At 35.5% G+C, this 27,926-nt stretch overlaps 1 protein-coding gene across 4 annotated transcripts in view; it reads right to left on the reverse strand.

Annotated features, from left to right (window-relative positions):
- LOC127856057 (MAM and LDL-receptor class A domain-containing protein 1-like) overlaps window positions 1-10,837 on the reverse strand; it is an 80,360-nt gene extending 69,523 nt beyond the window's left edge. Inside the window, exons 1-8 of one of the 4 annotated variants that reach the window (XR_008037831.1) lie at window positions 8,261-8,673; window positions 7,727-7,793; window positions 7,468-7,552; window positions 6,655-6,819; window positions 5,734-5,906; window positions 4,609-4,747; window positions 4,195-4,459; window positions 674-3,693 (exon numbers count right to left, since the gene is read on the reverse strand). Coding sequence is in view for 2 of the 4 variants with exons in the window: in XM_052392044.1 (XP_052248004.1) it covers window positions 8,360-8,479 (120 nt within the window). In the remaining 2 variants the exon portion in view is untranslated. Of the gene's footprint in view, window positions 1-673; window positions 3,694-4,194; window positions 4,460-4,608; window positions 4,748-5,733; window positions 5,907-6,654; window positions 6,820-7,467; window positions 7,553-7,726; window positions 7,794-8,260; window positions 8,674-10,803 lie in introns of those variants that run through there. The other 3 variants (XR_008037832.1, XM_052392045.1, XM_052392044.1) reach the window with 3 other exon arrangements.
- Window positions 10,838-27,926: the final 17,089 nt, after the last annotated feature.

Consider the following 27,926-nt stretch of genomic DNA (forward strand, 5'->3'; position numbering starts at 1 on the left):
TCGGTTCCTGAGAAACCTAATCTTTAAATGATTCAGTTCTCCGATATCGACTTATTTTAACAATTATTACGCAAAACATAAAAGAAAATTGTATAAATATTGAAAAATATTTTTTCAAAACATTCGAACGTATTTTTTTAATAGATTTTTTAAACAAAGCTGTTAAAGAAATTTAACAGATTTGAAGTTAAATATATTTGTTTTAACAGTAAAAGTATATTTCATCCTGCCAACACTAAGCTATGTGCCGGTTTGTTGTAGCATATAATTTTTAAGTTGTTATAACAAAATATAATATTATGTCGAAACATTCGTGTCAATTTCTTATTTAACGCGAAGTAAGTTTTAACACTTAGTTATACATGATGTACACTATCTTTAAGGATCATACAGAATATGAAAGTGTCGTATGCTGCAATTTAGGTAAGTCAGACAAATATAGATCCAGGATAAATGAGCCAAATCGACAAATGAAAACATCATCGGAGCTAACTTAGTATACAAGTCTGTATGAATACGATCATGTATCGATTGATTCCGTAGAATGCTTTACACTTTATTTTCTTTTTGGTATGCAATGGAAATTATACTGAAGGGCAATCATGATTTTTATCAACGATGATAAATCTCGCTTTTAATTGGAGCGTAAATAAAATTTACTTATGGAAACTACCGGCGTTTATTGATTGATCTTCCACGACATCGTGTCATTGTATTTGGACATTTTATTTGTATACATTGTGTATATATGCACATACAAAACTTCGCACGTGCCATGGTGTTAATTGGAATTTCTCTCTTTAAATCTTCATACATGACTCTTTCAACAGTGCATTGTGTCTTGTTTCTGAAACAAAAAGAATCCTTTGTTATGTCTGTTTACGTTGTCGGTATCAGCCGTAGACGTAACAGAACAAGATGTCAGATAGATTTTAAAGATAAACGCAACTTGGTGTTTTGCAACCTTATATTTCGTTAAATCACAAACACGTGCATTCACTTATCTTATTTAAAATATATTTAAGTGTGCAATTCATAAACAATATCATTATGTATGTGAACGTGATCGACAATCATCATTCAATCTTGTTGTATATAATGTGGACTATTGTTAATGTCAATTTTGAAGAAGTCTTAATCATTCGCGAGTGCGGTCTTTATTACTCCATGGCATATGCCCTTTAACGCTTTTAGGATTGCGGTTTTTATTACTCCATGGCATATGCCCTTTAACGCTTTTAGGATTGCGGTCTTTATTACTCCATGGCATATGCCCTTTAACGCTTTTAGGATTGCGGTCTTTATTACTCCATGGCATATGCCCTTTAACGCTTTTAGGATTGCGGTCTTTATTACTCCATGGCATATGCCCTTTAATGCTTTTAGGATTGCGGTCTTTATTACTCCATGGCATATGCCCTTTAATGCTTTTAGGATTGCGGTCTTTATTACTCCATGGCATATGCCCTTTAACGCTTTTAGGATTGCGGTCTTTATTACACCATGGCATATGCCCTTTAACGCTTTTAGTATGAGACATATAGGCACTTTACTTAATCTTGTTGTAGCATTATAAGACTTGTATCTTACTATTAATAATAATATGATTAAAACAAGTTTATACGACAAACGGGATGACTTAAACTTAGAAATTGTTATCAAAATAACAATAAATCCGTTAGATGGTAATAGCACTAAAGGTCCATATTATGATATTTACATTTTGCAGTTAGTACGTTACGCCAGAGCATGTTCAATTTTTTAAGATTGTAATGATCGTAATCGTATGTTAACGAAGAAATTGCTAAAACACGTTTTTTATATCTAAACCTACGACGTAAATTCGCTAAATTTCACTCAAAGTATGGTGATTTAATTTCAAAATCTAATGTTTCTTTAAAATGGCATTTAACTGATGGAATTTCCCACCCATGCATCATTTTATGGAGATGTTTTGAAGCGTGTTTGCAAATTAAAATATCTTAAAGAAAATGTTAATATTACACTTTTCAATTTAATTAACACATTTTCATTAAAAGAATATGATGTTGACTTACTAAAAAACGAATGCTTGTTGGTTTTCGATTCACTATATCTGTCACCTCTTAAAATTTTGAATTATTAATGGAATGACTTTTTTATATTTTTGATTCTATAATATTTAATTAACAAAGCTTGTTTTATTGGTTATTCGATTTAACAGTACTGCCCCTTTAATATTTGTATTTTTTATTTTATTTTACGGTACTTCCACTTTAATTATATGCGACTGTTTTGGCAATTGGTCACTTCTTTATATTGTGGACTTTAAATATATATATTAATCCGGATTAACGGTCGGACACTCAGGATGACTGACGTGGACTTTAATTTCGAACGCCATGCATTTTAACCATGCAAATCAAAACCATTTTAACATTAACTGATTTAATCGAATTCTAACAACTCAAGGGTTGCCGAATGTTGAACAGTTCACATATATATTGGATTATTACTCATTTACGTCATACACTTTTAACGGTAAATCTAGAGTTAAATTTGGACGTATGATCAAGGCACGTGCAAAGTACAAACACATGAGTATATTCTTTGTGGGTACGTAAGTATTCCAATTGAATATCTGGATTATTTCATAAACATACATATACATGTCATTTAAAGAAACAGCATAAAGAACGGAACAAAACATGCTCGAAATTATACAAAATGTGTCTGTTTTTGAGTGCCTATATGTTGGATAATATTGCACATGTACTTTAAGTTGTTTCTCTTTTCAATTGATCTTATACTGTTTGGATAGCGTTTTAAAAATATGCTCATGAGTCAATGACGTAGTACTCCCAAGTCACTGATGTGGTAATCCCAAATCCGTGTCCGTGTCAGTATTTTCATGTCCTGGCATATGATGATCAAGTATTGTGATCTGATAAAACCCTTATAAAAGACACCTGATGAAAGGCGGATACCATTTCTAGTACAGACTAAAAACATATAAACTGCAAATGTTTACTAACGGAGGTTGATGCAAGCACACTCTTTATTATCAGCAAATAATTCACTCATGTTTGACATAAATAGGCACTGAGCACCTTTTTAAACAATCCCTGCGGGCTCCGTCAATGCCTCATGACATTCTATAAAAGTATTACTTGGAATCTATTAATGTCTTTGAAAAAAGATCTTCAAAGAAACGAATTGTTTTAGTGTTTGTTTTGCAAGTTATTGTCAACAGTAATTAGTTATATGATGCGGTCAGTTAACCAATTTATACTTTTGCTTGGAAAGTTCCTTTATCAGTTCTAAGAGTACACAGTTATGTCAGTAAGTCGCGTTGCCCTACTTGACTCAGAAGAAGTGGCGGGGGATGGTCCTAAACAGATGCTAGCGTCATTTTCCCACAAGGAATGTTGCCGGGCTATGCATTTGTTGTCCAGGTTTTACCAACTGAGCTAGCATGTAATGTAATATGTATTGCGTATCCCTTTACCATATAATAAAACAGAATTATAGCGTTGCATAAAGCGACTGAAAACATTGTTGCAACACAGACACAAAAGGAACAGTAACAACACAAACATTTTTCATCAATAATTGTTTTCTACATATCAGAGAGGCTACTTTCCTGCACCGCAATAGCTCATGTCGACCATCGTCAGATTGTTGTCATAACACTTGGCTTTCGCGAGTTCGCACCTAAACACAATTTTAAGAATTAGAACGTACAACAAAAAATCATCACTCGTCTTTTTGCAAAAGTATTACATTTCTGTTGATGGTTGTCCAGTTATTTAATGGCATTGCAAACGCAAAAGCATATTTAATTTCATGTCCGGCGATTTAAGGGGATAATCAACTCCGCAAAGTGGGACACCAACGATTCTTCCTTTTTTATCCTTATCATTATTATGTTCTCACAGTTGACTACGCAATAGATTAATGCAATGATTAAATCGCAAAAGTGTATCTCAACTGGTTCAGGTCCACTGCACTGAGTGCGCAGCAGGCTGCCAGTGAACTGGAGTACAATTAAAAATACTTAGGGAGGATGAGGGGCGTCAAACAGATAAGAATACACTCGACCTTAAAGTGTTATTTGTTGCACGATTGCTTATTCTTTAAACCGTTCATGCACTTTTGCAATCGATGTCTACATTTGTTTATGTTTTGTTGTTAAATGAACCTGAAGATACTTACAGGTTTGGGTAAAATAGTCCATCTGACCCGCATTTAATTTCAAAACCACTCGAGCATATAATTGTAGTGGCATTTCTGCAGAAGACATTTTTGAATATGCCAGAATCGGGGCAGTGTTCGCTATGACAAGTGCGGGCTTCTTTTACTGTCCCCTGGCAACCATTCCCATGTGTAACTCTGGATTGAATATAGCATTCTCGCGTTCTACTCTGTGTTCCTCCACCACATGTTACGTCACAAGTAGTCCATGGCATCCATTCCATTTCTATTGTATATGTTAAAAATCATATCAAGCAGATTCATGAATATAATACTGAATTTTGCATTCCGTTATACACAACGGACCATAACTCCAATACTAGCATACGTATATTTTTTATCAAAGTAATACACAGTAGAAACACGGCGACCAACCTCTGGCCAATGTCGAGTTAGACACATCAGATCTAGATGCGCTGGGCGGTTGTACGTCACAGTAGCCATCGGAGAGGCTGACGTCATCAATAGCGATATCTCCTAGGTAACCGTTGCCGACAAACCCCGCAATGATAATCTAAAAGAAATACGAAAATGTAATATATGATAGCATGTCCCATCAAATTGACATCAAAACATAAATTATAGAAGCATTTTATTTAAAAATAGCTTGCATTTAGCTAAATGTGGCTGTCATTGCATCATGCTCTGTTTGCAATAATGGATGTGGTTGCTTCGTTCAATAAGAGTATACAGGCTTTGGCATTTGTCTATAAATAGATGTGTTAGTCTTTCCGTTGCGCTCTGTTTGTAATGCTGGTGTTTATTTGTTTGGTCATTTACAGCGTAAAGGTTTTGGCATTTGTATAAAGCTACATTTGGCTGTCTTTCTATTGCGCTCTGTTTGTAAAGATGGTGTTACTTTTTTCGTTCATTTACACCATAAAGGTTTTGGTTTATCTAAAGCTACATTTGGTTGTCTCTCCGTTGCGCTCTGTTTGTAATGATGGTTGTGTTTGTTCGTTCATTTACAGCCTTAAGGTTTTGAATTATGTATAAATGAACGTACCCTTTTGCTTGTAAGAGAAAATGCTTTGAAACGATTGAAATACTAAATGTGTATTTCTGCTATAAACGTTCATGTCTTTTCAAAAACTGTTTATGTACTTTATTTGAAAATTCACGATTTTTCTTGTTTGTTTTATCATATAAAACATGTGTGTTAATATGTCAAATAAATAAGAATAAGTTTACGAATGGATCTTAAACTAGGCTTAACAGTTTACGTACGCGCATGTTCGATGAGAACTCCAATTACTGATACTTATTTAAGGATAAACCACGATGCATCTTAGCAACGTTTAAGTTTTGAATATGATATGCAATATGCCTTTGTAATAACAATTAATTAACGTTTTAAGGACTTTTGTTACATACAACATGTATACATGAGACGTACGAGTTACGCTTTAACTTAACCGTACACTTACTGAATAGTTCTGAGCAGACTCAAGGGCAACTTGACCTTGTAACCAAGCATTGCCATTGTCACCTATCACTGACCACATAAGGTTACCAGGAACAGATGTTTCCAACGCTTGGTACACGTCCAGTCGGCCTGAAGATGTTTCATACATGTGGTACCAAAACCGGAAACATTGAACGAGTTGCCCAGTAGCCTCGATAATTGGACTCTGTAACCAGGCTGCGTCAAACAATCGTCTCGGTGCGCTTGACTCAATAAAGACATACTGTTCAATAATATAAATTAATACAATAAGCTCACATCAAAGGATCGTAATTTAATTTTGGCAGTCAACAGTCCAATCCTAACTCTATTAAAAACTGAAATTAAATTTTGATTTCGACATCGAAGGGGGGCTAGTGGGACCTTTGACGCAATTATAATAACGAGCAAGAGATGTGTTCGTCAGAAACACAATGCCCCCTTTTGCGCCGCTTTGAATTATTTATTTTTACCTTTGACCTTGAAGGATGACCTTGACCCTGAACTTCCACCACTCAAAATGTGCAGCTTCATGAGAACGCCGCTTTGAAATGTTTTTTTTTTACCTTTGACCTTGAAGGATGACCTTGACCTTAAGTTTCCACCACTCAAAATGTGCAGCTCCATGAGATGCACATGCATGCCAAATATCATGTTGCTATCTTGAATATTAAAAAAAGTATGGCCAATGTTTAAGTTTTTTCGGACGGACGGACAGCTGATATACTGACTGACCTACTGACATACTGACATACTGACTGACGGACAGTTCAACTGCTATATGCCACCCTACCGGGGGCATAAAAACTAAATTGTTACAATACAGCGTAGCATTTAGACAACATCGATGCCGATTTAAACCACTTATTGATTAGGAGATCAGATGCAAGTTAAAGTGCAATCCTTTATAAGTATAATCTGCTTCTCTCCATTATGCAATAAATGATGTTGTATTACAAACACCAACTTATGATCACCTGTGGCATTTCTCAAGGTATGATCAAAGTCCGGCCCAGTATCGTCCGTTGGTGTGGAGGACTGGTACAGAACCCAATCGAAGTCATCCTGACCATGGACATTTTTCCAGGAACACAGCGAGTCCAGATCAAAGTTGCACTGCGCTCGGTTCAGACTATGGGTATCTATTTTTATTCGATATTACCTATAAGTTCGTTTCGTATAGGTCATGATAAATTGGTAATTAACATTTATTACTATCGATTTAGGTAAATTATCTACTTAACTTAGTATGCGTCATAAAAAAAAACATGCACACATACACATTTCCCTTAAATAGGTATTTGTTAAAGATGTAAACATTCACTCAACCAATAAGTATTATTTCATGCCCATTATATTTACCATACTTTTTCATACCATTGTTGAATCACCCTTTATTAACACCGCTATTACATGTCTAATGTATGTTGTTTGGCTATACACTTAAGTTTTAGCCAAAACAATTTACTTGGCTTTTTATATCGTCAAACGAACGTTATACTAAAACAATTTATTAAATACATTGTAGTCATGAAACTGTTCTTTGTTAAGGTTGAACAACGTTTGGTTAAGCACATCAAGTTAGAAAGTTACATAACGTTAAAATTTTAATTTAAAAAAGATAAAAATATTCATAAACATGTACACATAGTTGCTATGCGCGTAAAGGTTTTATAGTTTGACATGACTTAAACAATAGTACTATATTAAAAACATATGCCTTTAAAATAAAACACATTGTAATACTAAATGAATAACGTATTTTTAAAATGTATTCGTATGGCCAACACCTAATAAAAACCGTTTGAAGCCAATGCTTCGCAAGAAGTGTTTTCCAAATATTTCTTTTTTTTTGTGGACGTCTTAAGCGGGCGTCTGAAATATAAACAAATGCGTTTATTATAGTACATGTCTCAACAATAGAAATTCGTAACAAACACTAACAAACTTGATAAATTAAAAGGTGGAGTTTCATTTAAATGGCAGTATACAATTTGAATACGATTTGATATGTAAGTTCTTTAAATTCAATCGCTAATTAAAACATACGTATATCTTCATTAGGAAACATCTTCGGGTCGCAAGGAAATAAGGAACCCCGTCCAATGTAAAGTTCCTTAATGAAATAAGATCACATGTATGCGTTAAAGTATTCACCTGTGGCATTATTTGTAAAGGGTTCAGGTTTAAATGTGGTGTCTGTTTGGAACGCGTACTAATTGAGACTGATGTTTTCAACAAGAAAACGAACGATGTTATAAATTTCAATGCGGGGTTATTCCGTTCTATTCAATTAATATATTACATATTTATCAGGCACGAAAGTACATGAACATAGATTACTGATGAATATACGTTATCCACACAATTATGACAGTTACACAAAGTTTGAATTCCTTTCAAATTAATAAAAATATGTCGTTAAATCGTGTCATGATATATGCAAAAACAAATAAATACACATACTGTTTCAGCATTTGTTCATGAAAGCTAAAAATTTAACATTTCCTACATACAGAGACGAAAATTGGATGTTCCGCTTGATCTTTATGTAAAACTAATTTGAGTATTATAGAGAATTACCGTCGCATCATCGATTACTTTGACCCAATCATTTCCTTCCGTATAATATCCATGGAAACATTCACCGTTGTCAAGATAACCGAGGCTGTCAGATCGGAGGTCTGGTTGGGAATGTACCTCAGTCGACTTAAGACCTTCAACACACAAGCAAACGGTCGCATTTGTAAAGCATACTTGCCACTCAAGCAGCGCTAAAATATACAAACTCACAGACCGCATGAAGTTGGTACAACCGAACTGTACAAAAGGAAAGTATCTTATGTTTCCATAGCATTTATGGTCGCAATTTATACGAATTGATAACACGCTTTAATATATCTGTCAATAATTTAGTTTCGTTTAGCAAGTATCGCCCCACGAACTTTGGTCCATATATAGAAATTAAAAATCACGCCTGTTCAGCTATCATACAATGTCAGTGTTTAGATTGTAAAGATTGTTTCCAAATAGACATGTTGCAAATACTACATTTCCTGTTGGCCATCGAAGTTACAATGTAAACGTTAGTTTATTTCTTACTTTTAACGTCGAAATGTGTTTGAATCTATTTAATGACATAGACGTACAATACATTTTACACTTAACCTTTGAATAATTAATCTTAATATTTTTAACATTTTGTTTAAATTTTAGACAATAATTTGTTCTTAAGAAAAGATAAAACAAAATTTCAATAACGGTCTTTTTAAGCGAACGTGTTTTTCGGCATTTTTAAACGTCCCATTACGATGCACATATATGCCAACATGAATAAAATGATTGGGTAACAGATTACTAGATAAATCTTATGATTCACTTTAGCAATCCTTTCCAGTTGTTTTTTGAAGTTTTAACATACAGCATTCAACGATAAAAGCGCCCACACGATCACATGTAAATGAAATGTGGATAACACAATATTTGGGAACGAAAGAAGAGGAAAAACTAGGTTTTCATAACAGTTCGTCATTTGGGCGATCTATTTTCATCGCTATGTTATAATATTAAAAATTTTGCATTGAATTTTAATTTTCAATTGACTTGATTTTGAAAGGAATTATTACTTTTAAAGAATTCAACACATCATATATTTACGTGTGGTGAACGGTACTGATACGTCTATACTTTATGCTTAAGTTGATTATTCCATATACTTATTAAATGACGGGTGAATATACTTTTTTTCCTTTAAGATTTGTTTTCACTGGATTTGGCTTAATTTTCCGTTGGTTTTGTTTCATGGGTTTCGGCTTAATTTTCCGTTGGTTTTGTTTCACGAATGTTGACTCAATTTTCTGTTGGTACGTTTGTAGGTCGGGGAGGGGGGTTGGTCAGAAGTTCGGTAAGTTGTGCGAATCGGTATGATGGTCACTTTGGAGCATAGGCGCACGTCCATCGATATTAAGGTCAAAATGTAAAAGGTAAAGTTCGAAGGTAATCGTAATATAAAAATTGAATAGTACCAAAAGCCATTTAAAGAAGTAATTTTAAGTAAGTTTACATGAATTTTCAACATCCCGTAAGACTATCCGTTGTAATATAATACCATCTGGGCATAAGTCAAACCCATGATTATTGACTAGACTATGGTACAGTACAGTTATAAATGCGTTCAATCATTTAATGTTGATTAACATGGTGAAAGCATCACAACACAGGAGCCAGTTGCATTAGCAGAACGTTGGTTGATTGCTGACTGATGTATAACAGACATTTGTCGCAAATGTTTAGAAATTTAATACACACGCAGGAAAGGTCCAAACTATGCAACACTTAGCCCCCTTGTGTACAGTGATTGTGATGAAAAAAATGATTCTAAAGAATAAAGAATTTGTTGTAAAATTGTAATTTGTAAATTTTGTAAAGGATTCCCTTTTAAAAGTGAGCCTCTTAGAGGCCTTGCACGATTTATTTATTTATTATTCATTTACAGGTCAAAACCTGTCCGTCCTTAAACATACGAATCGTGTCTTATTTTACCTAAAGAAGTGTTGCACTCCCCAACCCACATGATTTGACAACAGCCAACTGGTCATGTTGTGGCTTGCACCATGACACTTGCCTATCGTCATCCATATCTCGCGTAGTAACAACACGAATTGAAAGATCTCGTGCAGTAAGGCAGGATTTAAAATCAGTTTCAAAATTACCACAAATAGGCATATCTTTAATTAATGTTAATATATAAGCATATTAAAAGATTTAAAGAAAACGAATTATGATATTTGTAAAACAGCTTAACACTTTTTTTGTTGTGTCAAAATAATTTACTTTTTAATTTTGTAAAACAGTTGAAACGTGTTCGATGGTTACATAATATACTTGAACAATGAAAGTACAAGGAAATGTTTAATTTCTTGATTCGAAAAAAAAACACAACTCACAGCCTGTGAGCATTTCTAGTTTGAATTAAAACTTGATTTGGTAACCTGCCTGAGTACATTTTGTACAATACCGTTTCAAGTTTTGGTAATTTGACAAACATCGGAAAAGATTGTTTTAGATTCGCAAGTTTTCGTTGTAGTTATGATATCTGTGAAGAAATATTAATATTGAACACTAACCATGCTTTAAAATATCCATTATATGCAACTTATAACAATCTAAAAACCTGAAAATTATAACACGTTTAAAAAGCGAAACAATTGAAGACTTTGGATAGTTCTGTTGTTATCCATGTATTGTATTACATTACTAGAATTGCGTATATTAAGTATGAAATCCACCACTCAATGTATAAGCACAGATGGCCGAGTGGTTTATAATCCAAAATTTTTCTCCAAGGGTCAGAGGTTCGAGCAAATGTGAATATTACTTTGTTCTTTCTTTAAATATGTTTTTGTTTTTACTAGAGATAATTCGGTCCAATATTTACGTTTATCAATTAAAAGCATTTAATTACCAACTTCAATACACGCCGAAATCTTTGAAAGGTCCTTTAAACACAAATGGAATATGACTGTAAATAATGACGTAGAATGATTCTTATCTGTATGAATGAACTAAATATATGTGTGGCCTTTACGCAAATATGAGACAGAATGTGACGCAAATTTTAAATTTCGTGATCAGGGTTTTCAATAGATAAGCAATCTGGAATTTTGAGCTGTATTCAGTTTGTTTTTCGATTAACACTAATTGCTTAAACATGGCTACAGACACGCTTTTATGTGTATTTATATGCTCAGCATAGCTGCAATTTCGTTGCTCGCAAACCACCATTTGCCTGTACACGAATAGTTGTTTATAATGACACCGGTGCATAGCAAGCAAGACCTCCAATCAGACATGATCGGGTCTCTTGACAGCAGCGATTGTTTCCACGATGAACTCAAAGAAGACGATGACTGGGTCACGGTTAAAACTAGTTCTATGTTGTGTTTAAGTAATTAAGAAATTATTCTATAAATGCTCTTGTTTAAACAGCAGCAAGAATAAAATCAAGCAAAACGAGATTACTGTACTGACTCATATAATATTGGTAAAATGTCGAAACATTTTTTTCATTGTCTAAATAAAAGCAAGAAAAGAGCGTCCACTTACTTATCAACGTAATGTTTAATATTAACAAGTACCATTTTACATACACATATGCCTGTATTTAAGTGAGTCAGAAAAATAGTGACCAATTGCAAATGAGCCAAATTGTTATGTGTGTGGAAAAATCGAACCCTTTACACTTGCTGTGCATTAGAAAATGTACTATAGGACAAGTGTGTTACTATAACACCTGACAAACATCGCTTTTAATGGAGTAAATAAATATAATTAAGGAAACTAGAAGCGTAAATTTATATAATTTCATTAGTATCATGTGACTTAATCGGGACATTGTTTTGAATACATTTGTGTCTTTGCAATAAAAAACACACTTGTAATAATGTTTATTTAAATTAATATAGATTATTTTTCACGGCTAGATTGTTTTAGCAGTAAATAGAGTAGTTTTTTAACAAAAAGAAATACTTGTAATGACTATGCTTAAGTTGCCGTTATCAGCCGTTGACATTACAAAACAAGATGTCGGACAATTTTTTAAGACATAAACGCAACAACGCGCTTTCTAAGTCTTAATTGGCTTTATTACAAATACATGTATTTACTCAACACATTCAACAAAAATATACCTAAGTGCCTCGTTGTGAAATTGGCGCGACGCTTTCCTCGAAAATCTGCGCATGGACATTAGAAATAATTTATCTCGAGAATACGGTGCTGGCGATTGACTGCTGGACGATCTAAATATGGCATTGAGGAAAGAAGTTTATATTTAGAAGAAGGAAATACAGGCATATTAACGCATATTAACGAGTTAGCTAACAGCTATGCTCTATACTGAAACGATTCTAAAAAATCGACGTTAACAGAACAGAGGAAAACCGATGAATGCATCTAATGAAAGGAGAAGAAATGAAATCAAATGTGTATTATGTGACGAATCTCACAAATCTGTCGATTTCATGCACTTTTAAGATAAGATTACAAATAGCGGAAGAAATGATGTTATGCTTTAAGGTCTTAAAGGTCGTCATATCGTAGCCAATGAAATGTCGCAAAAGCAAAGTCTGTTATGCAAATGGAAACATCAAACAAGCATTTGCAACGCTAGTAGCAGTGTGGATCATCCACATAGAAAAACACCGGAAGCGTCCTCATTAAGACCGTGAGCCGCGGTTTCCACTCTTCATTGAAACCTGCTCAGTCTTGTGTACTTTTGAAGACGGCTATTCCTCTAGTAGGTACCAAGAAGACTTAGATCGATGCTTTTACCCTATTTGACGGGGGTTCTCAGAGGTCATTTGTCACACAACAGCTTGCTGACCAACTACACCTTTCGGTTGGTGATACAGAAACATCAACCATTGCATCGTTTTGTGGAAACACTTCTAGGAATCAACATGTTGATCGCGCTACTATCAAGGACGGCAATAACGAGAAGACCCAGTTTAGTGTTATGATTGTGCCGAAAATAGCAAAACAAATCGTCATCGGGCTCGACCGACTCAGAAGCAGCAACACTTTCCTACCTACGAAAATTGAAGTCAGCCAAGCAAGAAACATCGATGTCAGGCTTGAAATTTCAATTTTGATTGGCACAGATCACTACTAGGATTTTGTTGGAGAAACTGACAATCGCGGAGACGTTCCCTCCGTGGTTAAGTCCAAGGTAGGCTATGTATTGTTGGGTTCTGTTCCTCCGCGGTAAAGTCCAAGGTAGGCTATATATTGTCGGGTCATGTACCACCGCGGAGAAGTCCAAGGTAGGCTATCTACGGTCGGTCCTGTCCCTCCGCGTGAAAGTCCAAGGAAGGCTATATACTGTCAGGTCCTGTCCCTCCGCGGTTAAGTCAAAGGTAAGCTATCTACTGTCGGGTCCTGTCCCTCCGCGTGAAAGTCCAAGGTAGGCTATCTTCTGTCGGGTCCTGTCCCACCGCGGTTATGTCCAAAGTAGGCTATCTACAGTCGCGTCCTGTCCCTCCGCGTTTAAGTCAAAGGTAGGCTATCTACTGTCGGGTCCTGTCCCTCCGCGGTTAAGTCCAATGTAGGCTTTCTACTGTCGGATCCTGTCCCTCCGCGGTAAAATCCAAGGTAGGCTATCTACTGTCGGGTCCTGTCCAATCGCGGTTAAGTCCAAAGTAGGCTATCTACTGTCGGGTTCTGTCCCTCCGCTGTTAAGTCCAATGTAGCCTATCTACTGTCGGGTCCTGTCCCTCCGCGGTAAAGCCCAAGGTAGGCTATCTACTGTCGGGTCCTGTCAAAAAAGAGGGCTTTATTGAACATCATGACAGAGAGTCATATTATGAACGTCATCACCTCTCGTCCACTATAAGATTCTATACTTGAGCGGTTTTGAAATATCTCAATAGCATGGGTATCATATCCGATGTAAAAAATCGAAAAAAGACTACATAGGAGAATACCAGGACAAGTGCATTGAGTTTAGTGATGGACAGTACCAGGCTACATTACCGTGGAGACAAGACCATGCACCTCTACCTTCGAGTTTTGAGCTTATAATGAAGCTACTACGGCGTGAATCGGAAATACCGCACAAATAAAATGATCATCCAGGAACATGACAAATCGGATTAATGAAAAGGATTGCAGCTGACAGAACATCTCCATCTACCGCAGTGCACTACATTCGACACCATCCGGTTCGTAAAAAATCATCTACTACCCCTGTTCGTAGCGTCTACGATAGTAGATGCCGGAAGTATGCAAGTCACTTAAGTCAGAACGACTTCATGAAGTCTACACTACCGGATCACAACGATTCGACAACGCTGCTTGTACGATTTAGAATGCACAGGTATGCCGTCAATACCGACATAGAAAAGGCTTTTCTTCACGTCGGCCTCCACGAGACTGACCGACACGTGACGAGATTTATTTTGCTTTAAGATCCGAACGATCCGCATAGTAAAGTTATAGTGTATCGCTTCAAAGCGTTGATATTTGGTGCCACCTGTTCGCTGTTCATTCCCAATCTACTCCTTTGAAACACTTGATCAAAAGCATATATATCAATACCGCGAATATCATTAAACGCGACCTTTAGCCTTGAGAAACCGTGTATCGGTGTATTAAGCCGTTGTCTTAAAATATTATTTAATCTTAATAAATAAAAGAAAACACATCTCCTCATTGTTATTTTATCCATTTTGTGAAGAAATTAAGTTATATTATGAAATGATGGGGCTTTTAATCTCGATATCGTCTTGGTACTACTAATGGTTGGACGCCGCGTACTGCGTATCGTTGTATTAACGGTTAGCCGCTTTTACTAGCATGAAGTTCGGACATGTCATTTGTGTACTATATAAGAGTTATGGGTAGTTAAAAAAAACATTACATTTTACCTTTTATTTAAGAAGTATGCAGTATATATATATATGTATGTAATATATAGGTGCATTTTATACAAACATAATAACAAATATAAACATTATAACGAATTTTAAAAACAACAACAACTAAGCCATAACTTTGAACTGTTAATTAATCAAATTTGATGATAGTGGGCAACTGAAAATAACAACAATAATCGGAAATACCCAGGTAAAATATCCGAGAAAAAAAGCAACATTGTATTTCAATTGACTGGTATGAAGTTTGAGCGAGTAATTGTAATCGTAGTAGCATGCCCATATATGTCAAAATATAACGCCATCTAACGCGCGCATCGCCATGTGACGTCATTTAATTATGACATGTTTTTATTGGATATAATAGCTTTCAAAAATCGTAAAATACTCTCTTAATCCTTATCAAAACTTATGCAACTGTGCAAGATTCTGTGAATTTTTCCATAAAATAGAACATACTATAGCTAGGCCATTTACGGGGTATTTTTCCTTATAATAACGCGGGAACAAACTTTTTATCCATCGGCACCGGAATTAACAAGTTATGTGGCGGATATTTGGCATGTTTCGGATTGCATCGATACGTCGTACCCACAGATACGCAGTACTTGAAGTATACATGTTCGTATACAACATCATTTCGAGTTTCGATTGTGAGGCGGAACTATCAACATATTTTCAAGAAGCTCGAATATTGATGTCTGTAGCTGGAATGAACCTCCAATCGCGGTCATCAAACAGTACACAATTACAAAATCAAGCATTACAAGAAAACGTTCTAGACGACGATGATACCACAAAGGTTCTTTGACTTCGGTGGCAAACCTCATCTGACACGATGTAGTTTGCGAAAAAGAACAATCCAGTTGTACCTGACGTCATTATGAAAATAATACTTTAGTTTTCGTCTCAGATCTACGATCCCCTTGGTATTTTTATTACAGTTACAGTTCTAGCAAATATTTTATTTAAAGACATTTGGAAAGAACACTAGGTCTCGGACACGCGCCTTCCAGTCAGTCGGAATTCAAGCAACCTGGCACAACATTGCTAATGATCTTAATAAAGCCACATAGAAGAAAATTCAAACGGCAATTTCTTCCCGACACCGATGACGTCAATGGTAAAACGTTATCATCCGAACTCCAGACATATTTGTTGACGCTAGCACGAAGTCATACGGTGCTGCCGCATACTTGTCTAACGGGGTCTTCGCTTGTTAAGTAATGGCGAATAATCGGATTGCCCCACTCAAATCGCTGACATTGCCACAACCGAATTTAAGGAGTTAAAGAGAGCATAATTTGGATCCAGGTCTGCTACACATTTCAAGTCAACCGTGTTGGCAAACAAAAATACATTATGGTCGGATAGCCAAATCTTCCTTCAATAGTTATCAAGTACAAAGACGTTTCAACGCTTCGTTGCAAATCGAGTGTGCGAAATTCAAAACTCTTTCAACTGCATGAATGGAGATATTGTTATACGAACGACAATTCTGCTGACCTATTGACACGTGGGATTTCCGCTGATTTAATGCTACAAAACAAAATGTGGCATAAGGGTCCTACATGGCTATGTGACAGAGAATTGTGATCACCATGGAAACCCGAAAACACACATATGCATGCTATAACGGACAATGTGGTGCAAATTCAATGTTGTTGTGAAACGGCAAAATCAAATATTCAAAACGTTATTGATATCTAGATACAGTTTTTACAGAAAATTACTTCGTGTGATAGCATTTGTGTTGAAATTCATAACGATTGTTATCACGAATCTCAACAAAGTAAATTACTCAAGCTGAGAGACTGTAAATTAAACATTGCCGACAAATAACATTTGGTATTGAAATAATCAGTCTGAAGTCAGGTTCAAGCAGAATACCACTTGTGAAACAACTAGATCTTTTTCTGGATGATCACGGGATTCTCCGATGTTGTGGATGAGAACACAATACGGCAGTGGATGAAGATACCGAGTTCCATAGGTTGTTGCCGAAGAAACACACGTTTACTCGACTTACTGACCAAGACACGCACATCCGCCATATATATGCAGGCGTGAACGCTATTGTAATGTACTTAAGACAAAAGTGCTGGGTTCCTTCGATACGCCAATGTGTCCAAGTTTTGCTGCGACAGTGTGTCATATGCCGCCGTGTTTCCAGTAGATCATACTCAGATCCAGACCCACCTCCATTGCAAAAAGCACGACTACAAGAATCAGCACCATTTACAGTTACGGGAGTGGATTTCACCGGGCCTGTTCACATCAAACAGGCGTCTGGAAGTGACACGAATGTATATGATATTTACATGCGATGCAGCGAGGGACGTCCACCTAGAAGTTGTCACAAGCCTTTTCACAGATTCATTTCTTCAATTGTTTAGAAGAGTTTGAAGCCGGAAATCAGTGCCTAGAATTATGATTTCCGACAACGCCACCACATTTGTTTCAGTTTCGTCTGAGTTGATGAAACTCAGATCCTCAACCTCGATTCAAGACAAATTAAACAACGTAGGGGTCACGTGACGTTTTATCTCACAGATGGCCTCATGATACGGTCGGAGGTGGGAGAATCTGATTAGACTTACAAAGACAAGCCTAAATAAGGTTCTCGGGTGTGAATGCATCAATGTGGAGTTGTTGCAGACGATCGTTACCGAAATCGAGGCCGTCACTAACGATCGTCCATTGACATTCACTTAATCTGACATAAATGATTTTGCGCCGTGGACACCTCCACATCTGCTTGACGGTTGCCGTAGAACGACACTTTTGCATGGGGACTCTGCTGACCACATCGGGAGTAACACCTGATAGCCATGACACAATGCTGGCTAAGAGGAAAACGTTACTCATCCGACATTTATTGGGTCGATGGAAGAACGGCAACCTTACAGCCCTTCGTGTGCGACATCGAGTAATCGGATCCAACGACCAGACGATAAGGGTCGGTTAGGTCTTCCAATACATGACGAGTTATAAAGATGTAACTGGAAGATCGCAGTCGTTACTGATGTCATTACCGGACTCGACCGACTTATTCGAGCTGCACGAGTGGGCACCAGAAAAGGCAAGTGTACAAATAGGCCGATTTCTAAATTTCATCCCATAGAAATGAACAATGAGAGACAGAATTCTTGACGCAAGCAGTTTGATAACACTGACACTAAATTATAAAGTGCTGTTTTATCTTATGTGTTATGTGTTTTTTTTATTTTTCGCGGCCGAGAGAATGTTGTGATTTTTGCGCGACGTCGTACAACGTTGCTGACAGCGCGAACATTCACGTTCTGAAGACGTCAATATTATTGTGATTGTTGTTTATTATTGTCATTTGTACATGTTAAACGGTAGTAAAAGGTCGAAACTGGATTGCGCTTCTCGTTTTATTTAACAACCAAATTACACTTATTATACGATCGCCGACATGTTACAGCGCCATAAATTGAGACCATACCCATCTGATTCATTTTAACACTAACTCCTTTAAAGGTAAGTACGCAATTGAATCTTAGCAATTCAATAAGGTTATCAACTGTTAAACAATGTACATATGTTAAGCAAAACTATTTATTTGCGCTGTAATTTGTGAATGGTCGATTTCGACATATTATAGTATATATACCAATGTCATCTAGCGAAACAGTATTATAAACCTAACCTAACCAAAGATTTTCGAACGTAAACGTTTACAAGATGTATTTGTTTATAAGTGGACCATGAGTGCATATGTTGCCGGATAATATTTTGCTTTTGTTAACAGTTGTTTTCCTTTTAAAAGGAGCGAATACAATGAAGATTGTATCTTCAATCATAGAACTGTGGAGATACGTCCGTTACGTGGTACTCTTAATGCCGTGACGTTGCACTCCAAGTCCCGTGACTTGTTACTTCTAGGTCCGTGACGTTGTTTGTTATGAATCCTTGAAGTTGTATTCCCTAGTCCGTGACGTAGTACTCCCAGGTCCTTCATATAGTAATCCCATGTCCGCGAAGAGGTACTTCCAAGTCATTGACGTGGGAAGAGCAAGTTCTTTTCTAAAAATACATCTTATGAACGACCCCTGATAATAAGGCGGATGCCATTTTTACTACAGACTAAAAACATATAAATTGCACTGCTGTAGTCTACTTCATTGCACCAGAAATCGGCTTCTCTTAAGTTATGTTTACAAAAGATGGTTGGTGAAGAGAAGTACAATGTAATTTGAGAAATATTTACATGATACATACATAGCCGCTATAACCCTCTTACAAAGATTCTTTACTACACAGTCAATGCTTCTTGCATAGGGCATGACTAGTTTTAAACACTTTGATATAGTTTTTAAACACTTTGTACTGGACCAATGTTATATACCAAAAAGAACACTGTGTTTTCAATGGAAAAGATGTGAACCGTTGTTTTGATGTTTGATATTTCATGCTTATCTTCTCAGCAAGAAAAATGTCACTTTGCTTGCATTAATTTATTGTAATGTTTCTGTTCATTGTTTATCTTCGCCCATGGGATTTTCATTTGTCTAAGTAGGTTTAGTTATTCATATTGTATAGTTAATTAAGCTTTACTTAGGGTAATGTACGTTGGTATTAAATATTTTGTATATAAAGCATTTATTCTAGATTTTTGTTGATGGCTTGTATAAAACAAGCATATTTTTATTTATTTAATATAATATGAGAATGAATTTCTATATTTCTTTTTATGCACACATATGTTAAGCTTTCCTAAATATATGGCCATTTTTTTTGTCTGTATAATTAAACAAAAAGCCAATCCCCCAATAAACTAATTAAAAAAAAGAGACATACACGCCGCATTAGGTTCTCTGTGTAGTCAATCTTCAACTGCAAATTTCGATCTAACTGCACAAACATTTCAAAAAGTGTACGTTTGTATAATTTAAAGAACCCGATGCAGGATAGATGTAGTGATAATTAATGTATTTTTATCTTTAATCATACAATTGTAACACAAAATATCTACACAGGTAAAGAGACGAATACACATGTCTTCAACGCTATGTCGTTGCTTTGCACATGCGGTTTTGAAGTTGCCTATCATGTTGCATGGAAATCCTCAAAAAACACATACTGTTAACCATTGATAATGATTACCATTGTACACTCTCACTTACACAGATTGTTAACATAGGAAATTTGTATTGATCATAGGAAATGTCGATATTTTTTTCATCATCTCGTTATCATTTTCTTCGTCATTTATAAGTTGACTGTGCCTTTGCGTGTGCATCGCGATGATTGTAATTATACATGCAATAGTTTGCCATTTCAATCGATACTTCCGACAACAGAAAACACATTTTATATCACATTAGCACGGTCTACGAGGTTTTATTGTTTCATGACATGGGGCTGTCCGCAATAAAAAACATAATTTGCAAAGCTAACGATGCTCTGTGTGGACATGCAAATGCTAACTTTCCCCGAAAACGACTGCACGCCAGCTGAATTAGTTTGAACTTATTTATTATAGCTCGAAAGCCTAAGGCTTATATAAAGTCCGTTTTCTGGGCCTAGAACAAGCTTAATTAGCTGGAACGTAACTCGTACGATTATTCCGTAACCGTCTGAATAATTCCTTCATATGTAGATTATCTTTTGTACAATCAGCCAGTTATTTATAGACCCAAAGTAATGTTGAAAATCAACCAATCATAAAGGATATTTAATACTTAATAAATATGCACAATATGCACTTGTTCCTACCTGAAATGAAATACATCTCAAATAATGTATAATGACTCCCAATAATTAAATATATGCCTGCGTCTAGACATTTGCTTGACTTGCCAGCATTATTACATACGAAATATGAGTTGTCGATGATGGTAAAACTAATTTAACCACACATATTTAAGATGATACTGGTATCACGCCAGTAATAGTTAAGTTTGCCTGAGTTATATATGTTAACTTCCTCGGGTACATATATAACACATTTAGTACGTTGATAAATGAATCAATTTAAGACAAGAGATGCGTAAATTATCCATGGACATTGCCGGAAAAAGCATTGGACTATATCCAAAAATTTCTGTAGGGATGTGTTCAATTCATTAATATTTAATAGGTCTCAGATTATTTCATCATTTGCAAATTGATAAATATAATTAATAACAAATATTGTTTTATCTTTAGTATTTAATATGAGGCAAACAAACATCAGTTGATTTTTAAACAAAATGATGTTCGTAACATTCACAAAAATACAACAGATGAATCAATCCCCATGGAATTCCAGTTATGTTTCCATTTAGAATATGCGCATATCGACTAAAACTTGAGTTTATCTATGTCTACGCTAAAAATATACAATACATGTAGCGGTGTATAAACTATTTCTACATCTTGGAAATATGAACATATAGTCCGTTTGTTTGAAGTGTGCCTTTAATAATATTTTTGGCCGGAACGAAACTCAAAATTCATCAGCAGATAATGAAGGTAGAATCACATACAAAAAAGCTCAATATCCGTAAGCATTGCGTAACCGAACTCTGAAAAACACCGGACGGACGAACGGACGGACGGAGAGACGGACAGACAAACAGTTCCACTGTTATATTCCACTCTACTGGGGACATCAAACAACAAAATTGCGTTTAACAAAAAACGAGGAAAGTGCATGCATACAAAATTGTATTTAAAACTTGTTACTAATAAACGACTCACCAACAAGCATACAATTAGCCAAATTGTATCTCATCATGCGATGTTTTAAAGATTAGTGTGTGGTTTAATTAAAACTATATTAACGCTTGTCTTTTCCATGATATTTGTACGCACACACTTATATTACTGGCTATTATTGGATGTTCGTTTCAACGTTTTCGCTTATAATGCGCACTTATTTAAAAAGCATTTACATGACTTTGTGTTTTTCAGATTGTTGTTATACAGTTTGCATGTGACCATTTTCGTCTTTTTTTGCATGATTGTATTGATGAAATACATGAAATTACACATTATTTTATCATGTCTACTCTGCTTGTGTTTTACTGAAAAAGATACTCCGATTGACTTATGATTATACTGAAAAGAGAATCCAGAAAAGTATATTAATTAGATTATACTGAAAGCAATCGACAAAGAATGATCCTTACAAACCAATAAGTATTTGGAGTACTTATGTGATTGTATATGTATATTATGCAAAAAGAAAAGGCTATATAAAAACAATTAAATGAAATGGTTATTGTACGTGTCTAGCAATCAGAAATTGAATTGCTGAACTGCTAGCACCAAACGTGACCTAGTTAAACAAAGTAACTAACCCAATAAGAGGCATACCAAATGATACCAGTAAAAAGAAGTTTTTCATTTTTTTCCTTTGACAAAATACTTTATGGAATAATAAGATCGAATTGAGTGGTGTTGAACCATTTTAAGTGGGGTTTGACGTCGACAAACAACTGATTCAGAAAGCTGAACCCTCATTCACACTTTCACGAGAACACTGAGATGAACAACTGACTGAACTGCGCATGTGCTGTGAAATAACCAGAGGTCGTAGTTTCATGTCAAAGGCACACCCGTAATACTTTACACTTAATATAAAAGACGATTTGCCAATGCAAAATAATTCATTTACAGTTGTACATGTGTGCTTGTGTTTGTTCTGTGTCCGATTGTATATACAACTGGTCATTTTCCGTAGGTAAGAAACCTCGTAGTGCTGATGCAAAAATTATCGCCAGCAGCCAATTGTATAAATCTAGATAACTATGATCCAGTTTATAACTTTTGGTTATCTCAACATAAAATTAAAGATTACCAAAAGTTACCCGCTGGATAAGAGTGATCCAGATTTATACAATTGGCTGCAGCTCAATAAAATAATAATTTGATAAACAAATCGTATTTCATTTGCAACAACAGCATGACCCGCTGGTAATGCTGGAAAAAGCTTCTGATTTTCCCCGTCTAATACATTCCCTAAAATCGTATCATTCCATAAAATGAACGTCGTTATTCTACTTTATTAACATCCGACTATTTTCAGATAATTCGATTTCACGAGAACAAAAGGGCGAACACACTATAACAACTAGAGTCGTTGAAACTATGATAATAGTGTTGCCTGGAATATGATAACACATTAGACAATAAAATACCAATAATGTGCCGACGCTTATTTATTTTGGAGTCACATACATAACTAATCTAGTCATAAAGATAAATCATTGTCAAAACTTTGTTTCATTAATGCAAACTGTTTAATGTCTTCGCGACCAACACCAACTTTAAATTCAAACCTTCTTCTAAAAAGGCGAAGCATATCTGTAACTATGTTCGTTCGTCGGTCAGTCGAAGCCAAAACTTTGCCATGTTTTGATCAAGTTTGATGTCACTTTCAAAAAAATATCGAACATTATAAGTCATTTTGTTGCTTGTATGTCCCGTCTTCATACCGTTAATAACAAGGTCACATTTAGAAGTCAAATATCAGAGATGGCTATAAAACATAAAAAATCCTGTATGAGCCATTACTTAGCCATAAATTGATTGATTTGAATTAGCTCGGCATTGAAAGGGGCCTTTTCACAGATTTTGGCATATTTCGAAATTTGTCATGGAATGCTTAATATTGATAGATGTAAACATTGGATCTTAAAAGATCCAGTAAAAAATCAAGAATAAAATTAAAAAGAATGAAAAAATGTAGCCGGGACCAGGGCTCGAACCAGTGTCCCCCGGAGTCCTGGAGTTAGTCTGAAGTAAAAACGCATTAGCCCTCTCGGCTATTCCGCCGGGTATACACAGTTTTAGTATTTTAAGCAATCTTCGTTGTTACGTTAATTTAAACGACAACATCAGAACTCTCCAAATTATTCAATCGTTTCGCGTTGCAACGCTTTATAATTTTTAGGTTTTCAAATCGTCAAAAGATACATATAATAGCTTTATTGGACTATGGTAAATGTTCAGTAATGACTGTTTCCTCACAAATATCATAACTAAAACGAAAATTTGCGAATCTGAAACAACTTTTTTCAATTTTGTCAATTTACCAAACCGTGAAAAGATGCCTTTAATGTAGACCATCAGAAGACAACATATTGCGTGCAACACCCGTCTTCATCTCTGAAAGGTAAGTGTCACACGTACACGTCAAATTGATGTGAAAAGTTTAAAAGTTCCAATCTCAGTAAGTTTCCCCGGTTCAAATCCCGGCCGGGGAACTGGATATTTCAGAAATGCCTCAAGTGTTTCCCACCCAACTAGAGATGTACTGGTATGAAATCCAGGTAATTTTCGCGTGTATCGGTGCTATACACTGAGCACGTAAAAGAACCAAGGTAACTATTCGCAAAGAGGTAGGGTATCGCACCCGGATTCCTTTTATCCCAATACTGTCTCTTCTGCTTGCTGTCTCTTCAGCAAAAACCAAAGGACCCTATTGGAAATAAGTGCTTGCACTTTAATGGGTTATTCTTGACCGCAAGGTCAAAATAAATACATACATACATTTCTCCATACCTCAAGGGTCACAGTCGCACGTATAGTCGCACGTTCAAAGGTTAAAACAAAACAACTTGCCTTGATTGTTATTTTGTAATGTATCATGCATAACATAACTTACAAATAATGACCACGACCAAGATACGACATTTACTGTGTATGGACGTGTGAGGTAAAGGTCACGCTAAGAGATCGTCGGTCAATTTTGCCTTAAACAGTCTTGTGAGGTGAAGGTCACGAGTGAGGTTAATGTAACGAGTGAGGTTAAGGTCACGAGTGAGGTTAAGGTAAGTTGTGAGGTAAAGGTCACGTGTGAGGTTAAGGTCACGCTAAGAGGTCGGCGGTCAATTTGGCCTTAAAACAGTCTTTAGTGACGGGCACTTTGTTATTCGTAATGCAATTTTAAAAGTTTACCATATATAATTTTTGTCACCGTTCTCATAGTTCTCAAAGTTCAAGGTTCAGTTTGTGGTCAAAGTCCAACAATGGTTTTAAACAGCATGTTTGTTAAATACGTTGAGTTTTAAGACAAAAGTGTAATGTAGGAGCATCTGGGCCCTATTGAAACATGTCTTGTTTCCTTTTATAAGTAATTGTTTTTTTCCCAACTTGCAACTAACACCATTAAACAAACGTTTATTCTTAACAGATTTGTCGACACTTAGTACGTTTGTACTCTTAGTAAATATATAATGTATTTAATTTATATCAACCTTAGGTTAGTTTCATTAGTGTACCAGGATTAAATAGATTAAAATAGTTTGATGTAACGAATAAAACGAATTTAAGTATAATTTTAGTCTTTCTTTTTGTCTTTCTTTCTCAGTTTGAAATTAATTGAATTATATTTGATCTAAATACATAATAACATCAGTAAACATTCGTGTATTCTTAACATTTATATCGGCACTAAGTTCTTTTGTATTCTTAGTAAATATAAAATGTAAGCAATGTATATCGACCTAAAGTTAATTTGATAACTGTACCAGAAATAAATGGATTTAAAATAGTTTGCTGTATTAAAAAAAAACGAATTTATGTATACTCGTTGGCTTATCACATATATTGGAATATAAAATAATTAATATATATGCACACTACAGTGTGCACAATGTGTCAAGAAATATTTCTTACTATATTGCAGGAAATTAATTTTACTTCATAATATTAAGCCGTTTTAATGTATACTTGTCATATGCATATGCATGACCTATTAAAAAAATCTATACATCTAAGTAATGTGTATTCTACACCAATGTGTATTACTTACCAACAAGAAGACCATGTATACGTCAGAAATGTGTGAACAAGATTCAGGTCATATATAGAAATATGTTATATAATATAATATAATAAAATATAATATATTGTCATATAATATTATATTGTGTACCGCCTTTTTAATAACGACAATATAGTTGCGTTTAAGATTCAGAGAATTGCCTTTTTACAATCAATTAGAAAAAATGCGGGTTTTGTTCACAGATTTTAGTGTATTGAAAGTGGTTTTCTTGACATAATCTAGACTATCATATTATATCGAGAACTTTTTACTTCACCAGGATTTAAACACGTGGCCTTTCTAAAGAACTACAACATGGTCATGAAGGATTAATTACTTATTAGCCTGTTTTAAATGCTCTACTAGTATGTACGTTTTATTTGAAAATATCGACACAAATAATATATGTATTATACTTGTTTGAACGTAATGTATAAATGTGTTTTTTACGGCAATATTCTGTTTAGACTGTTTGATACCCTTGACACGGCGCTTTAAAACAATTCTCTAAAATGTGAATAACATTTAATTGCTTTGATATTTTGTTAGCACTACTCTCCTGAAATGTACTGTGCCTTTTAAACAAAATACTAACGATATGCCAATTTAATGGAATAATAACTACATTGTCGTTTTCATAAAACATATTATTTTCAGACTTTGACATTTTGAAACCTCAAAAAGATTAAATGCATTTAAGGATTGGAAAAAATTATGTTTATAATATAACAAACGTCAGTTTAACAACTATCCCTTGGGGAAACTATAATACAATAACATGCATGGTTCCTTCCTTACACAAATAATAATTGTAGAGTTGGGTTTATACATGTTTGCGTCGTCTTCTCGTGTACTTCACATTGAACAGATTCATAGTTTGTACGTTAAAATGACTGTTAAAACAGCATGTACCTTTTGAACGAACTCGCGCGCACAATTGTCCGCGTTAACTTGCCGTTCTTGTTGAGCGTTCATTTAAACAGAAACTGGCGATGCATTAAGTTCATAGCCTCGAAACGTTGATATTCTTCCGACCATTTTGCGGCTAGTTCATTTCCAACGAAGTCGCGTTCGCAATGACGAACGTCCGCATTAACATTTTAATGCGTTTTTGTTCAGCATCCAATTACACAGACCGCCGGCGGCGTCAGTCGAACCATCCGACCACGACGGCTTTTCGCCGACGTTTGGCTGCGGGAGTTCAGCGAGTTCCGGGAGTTTTCCCGACGCAGCCGCAAATTTGCGACTACTAAATACTGCATATGCTGGATATAGACTGGGCCCGGCAGGTGGCACAACAGATACCAGGTCTTTATGAGCCTCATCTGGACCTAAACATGAAACATTTCCCTCTATACTTTCTTGAGTACTTAACCTTGGAAGAATCTGCACTTTGTGTCTTTTTGGTACCAGGTACCAGGTCTGTCTGAGCTCTGTCTTGACCTGCTATTGAAACCTTTTCCTTTTTTGAGTAAAAATATTTATTTAAGCTCGAGTGCATCGAACGCCTAAGGCTTATATAAATGCTCCCGAGTCCGTTTTACGGGTAGAACCAGTACTAAGAGTCTTTGGGGCAGATTAAGAACGCTCCCACAATGGGAATCAAAACCGTGATCTCCCGGTCGCTAAGCGTTCACCGATACTTTACGGCAGCCTCTTTTCCTCTCTTGTGGGAGAGCATTTCTTTCCGTGAACTGTAGAGCTACACATAACAAGTATAGCTCACATACGGTTACGGATTAAAACTAACGAAAAATTCATCTTTACCTTAAATACGTTTTTTCAGCCTTTAAAGCATATTATTGTTTCGTATCCCACAACTCAAAAAATCTAATACTAACATGCCATCGCTTTCATTTTTGTCAGGAATTTCATCTGTTCCTTAACATTAAATATTATCGGCTTATGCATTCGCGTGCTTCTATCTAATGTACTATACTACTTCACAGACAAAGAAGCGTCCGACACCATATTATTCCTTAGTTTAATATATGTCTAAATCCTTAGAGCATTAGCTTCAATGTGTTTCTAACCACAA

This window comes from Dreissena polymorpha, chromosome 13 (genome assembly GCF_020536995.1).
Source record: "Dreissena polymorpha isolate Duluth1 chromosome 13, UMN_Dpol_1.0, whole genome shotgun sequence".
In the NCBI taxonomy this organism is placed as follows: domain Eukaryota; kingdom Metazoa; phylum Mollusca; class Bivalvia; order Myida; family Dreissenidae; genus Dreissena; species Dreissena polymorpha.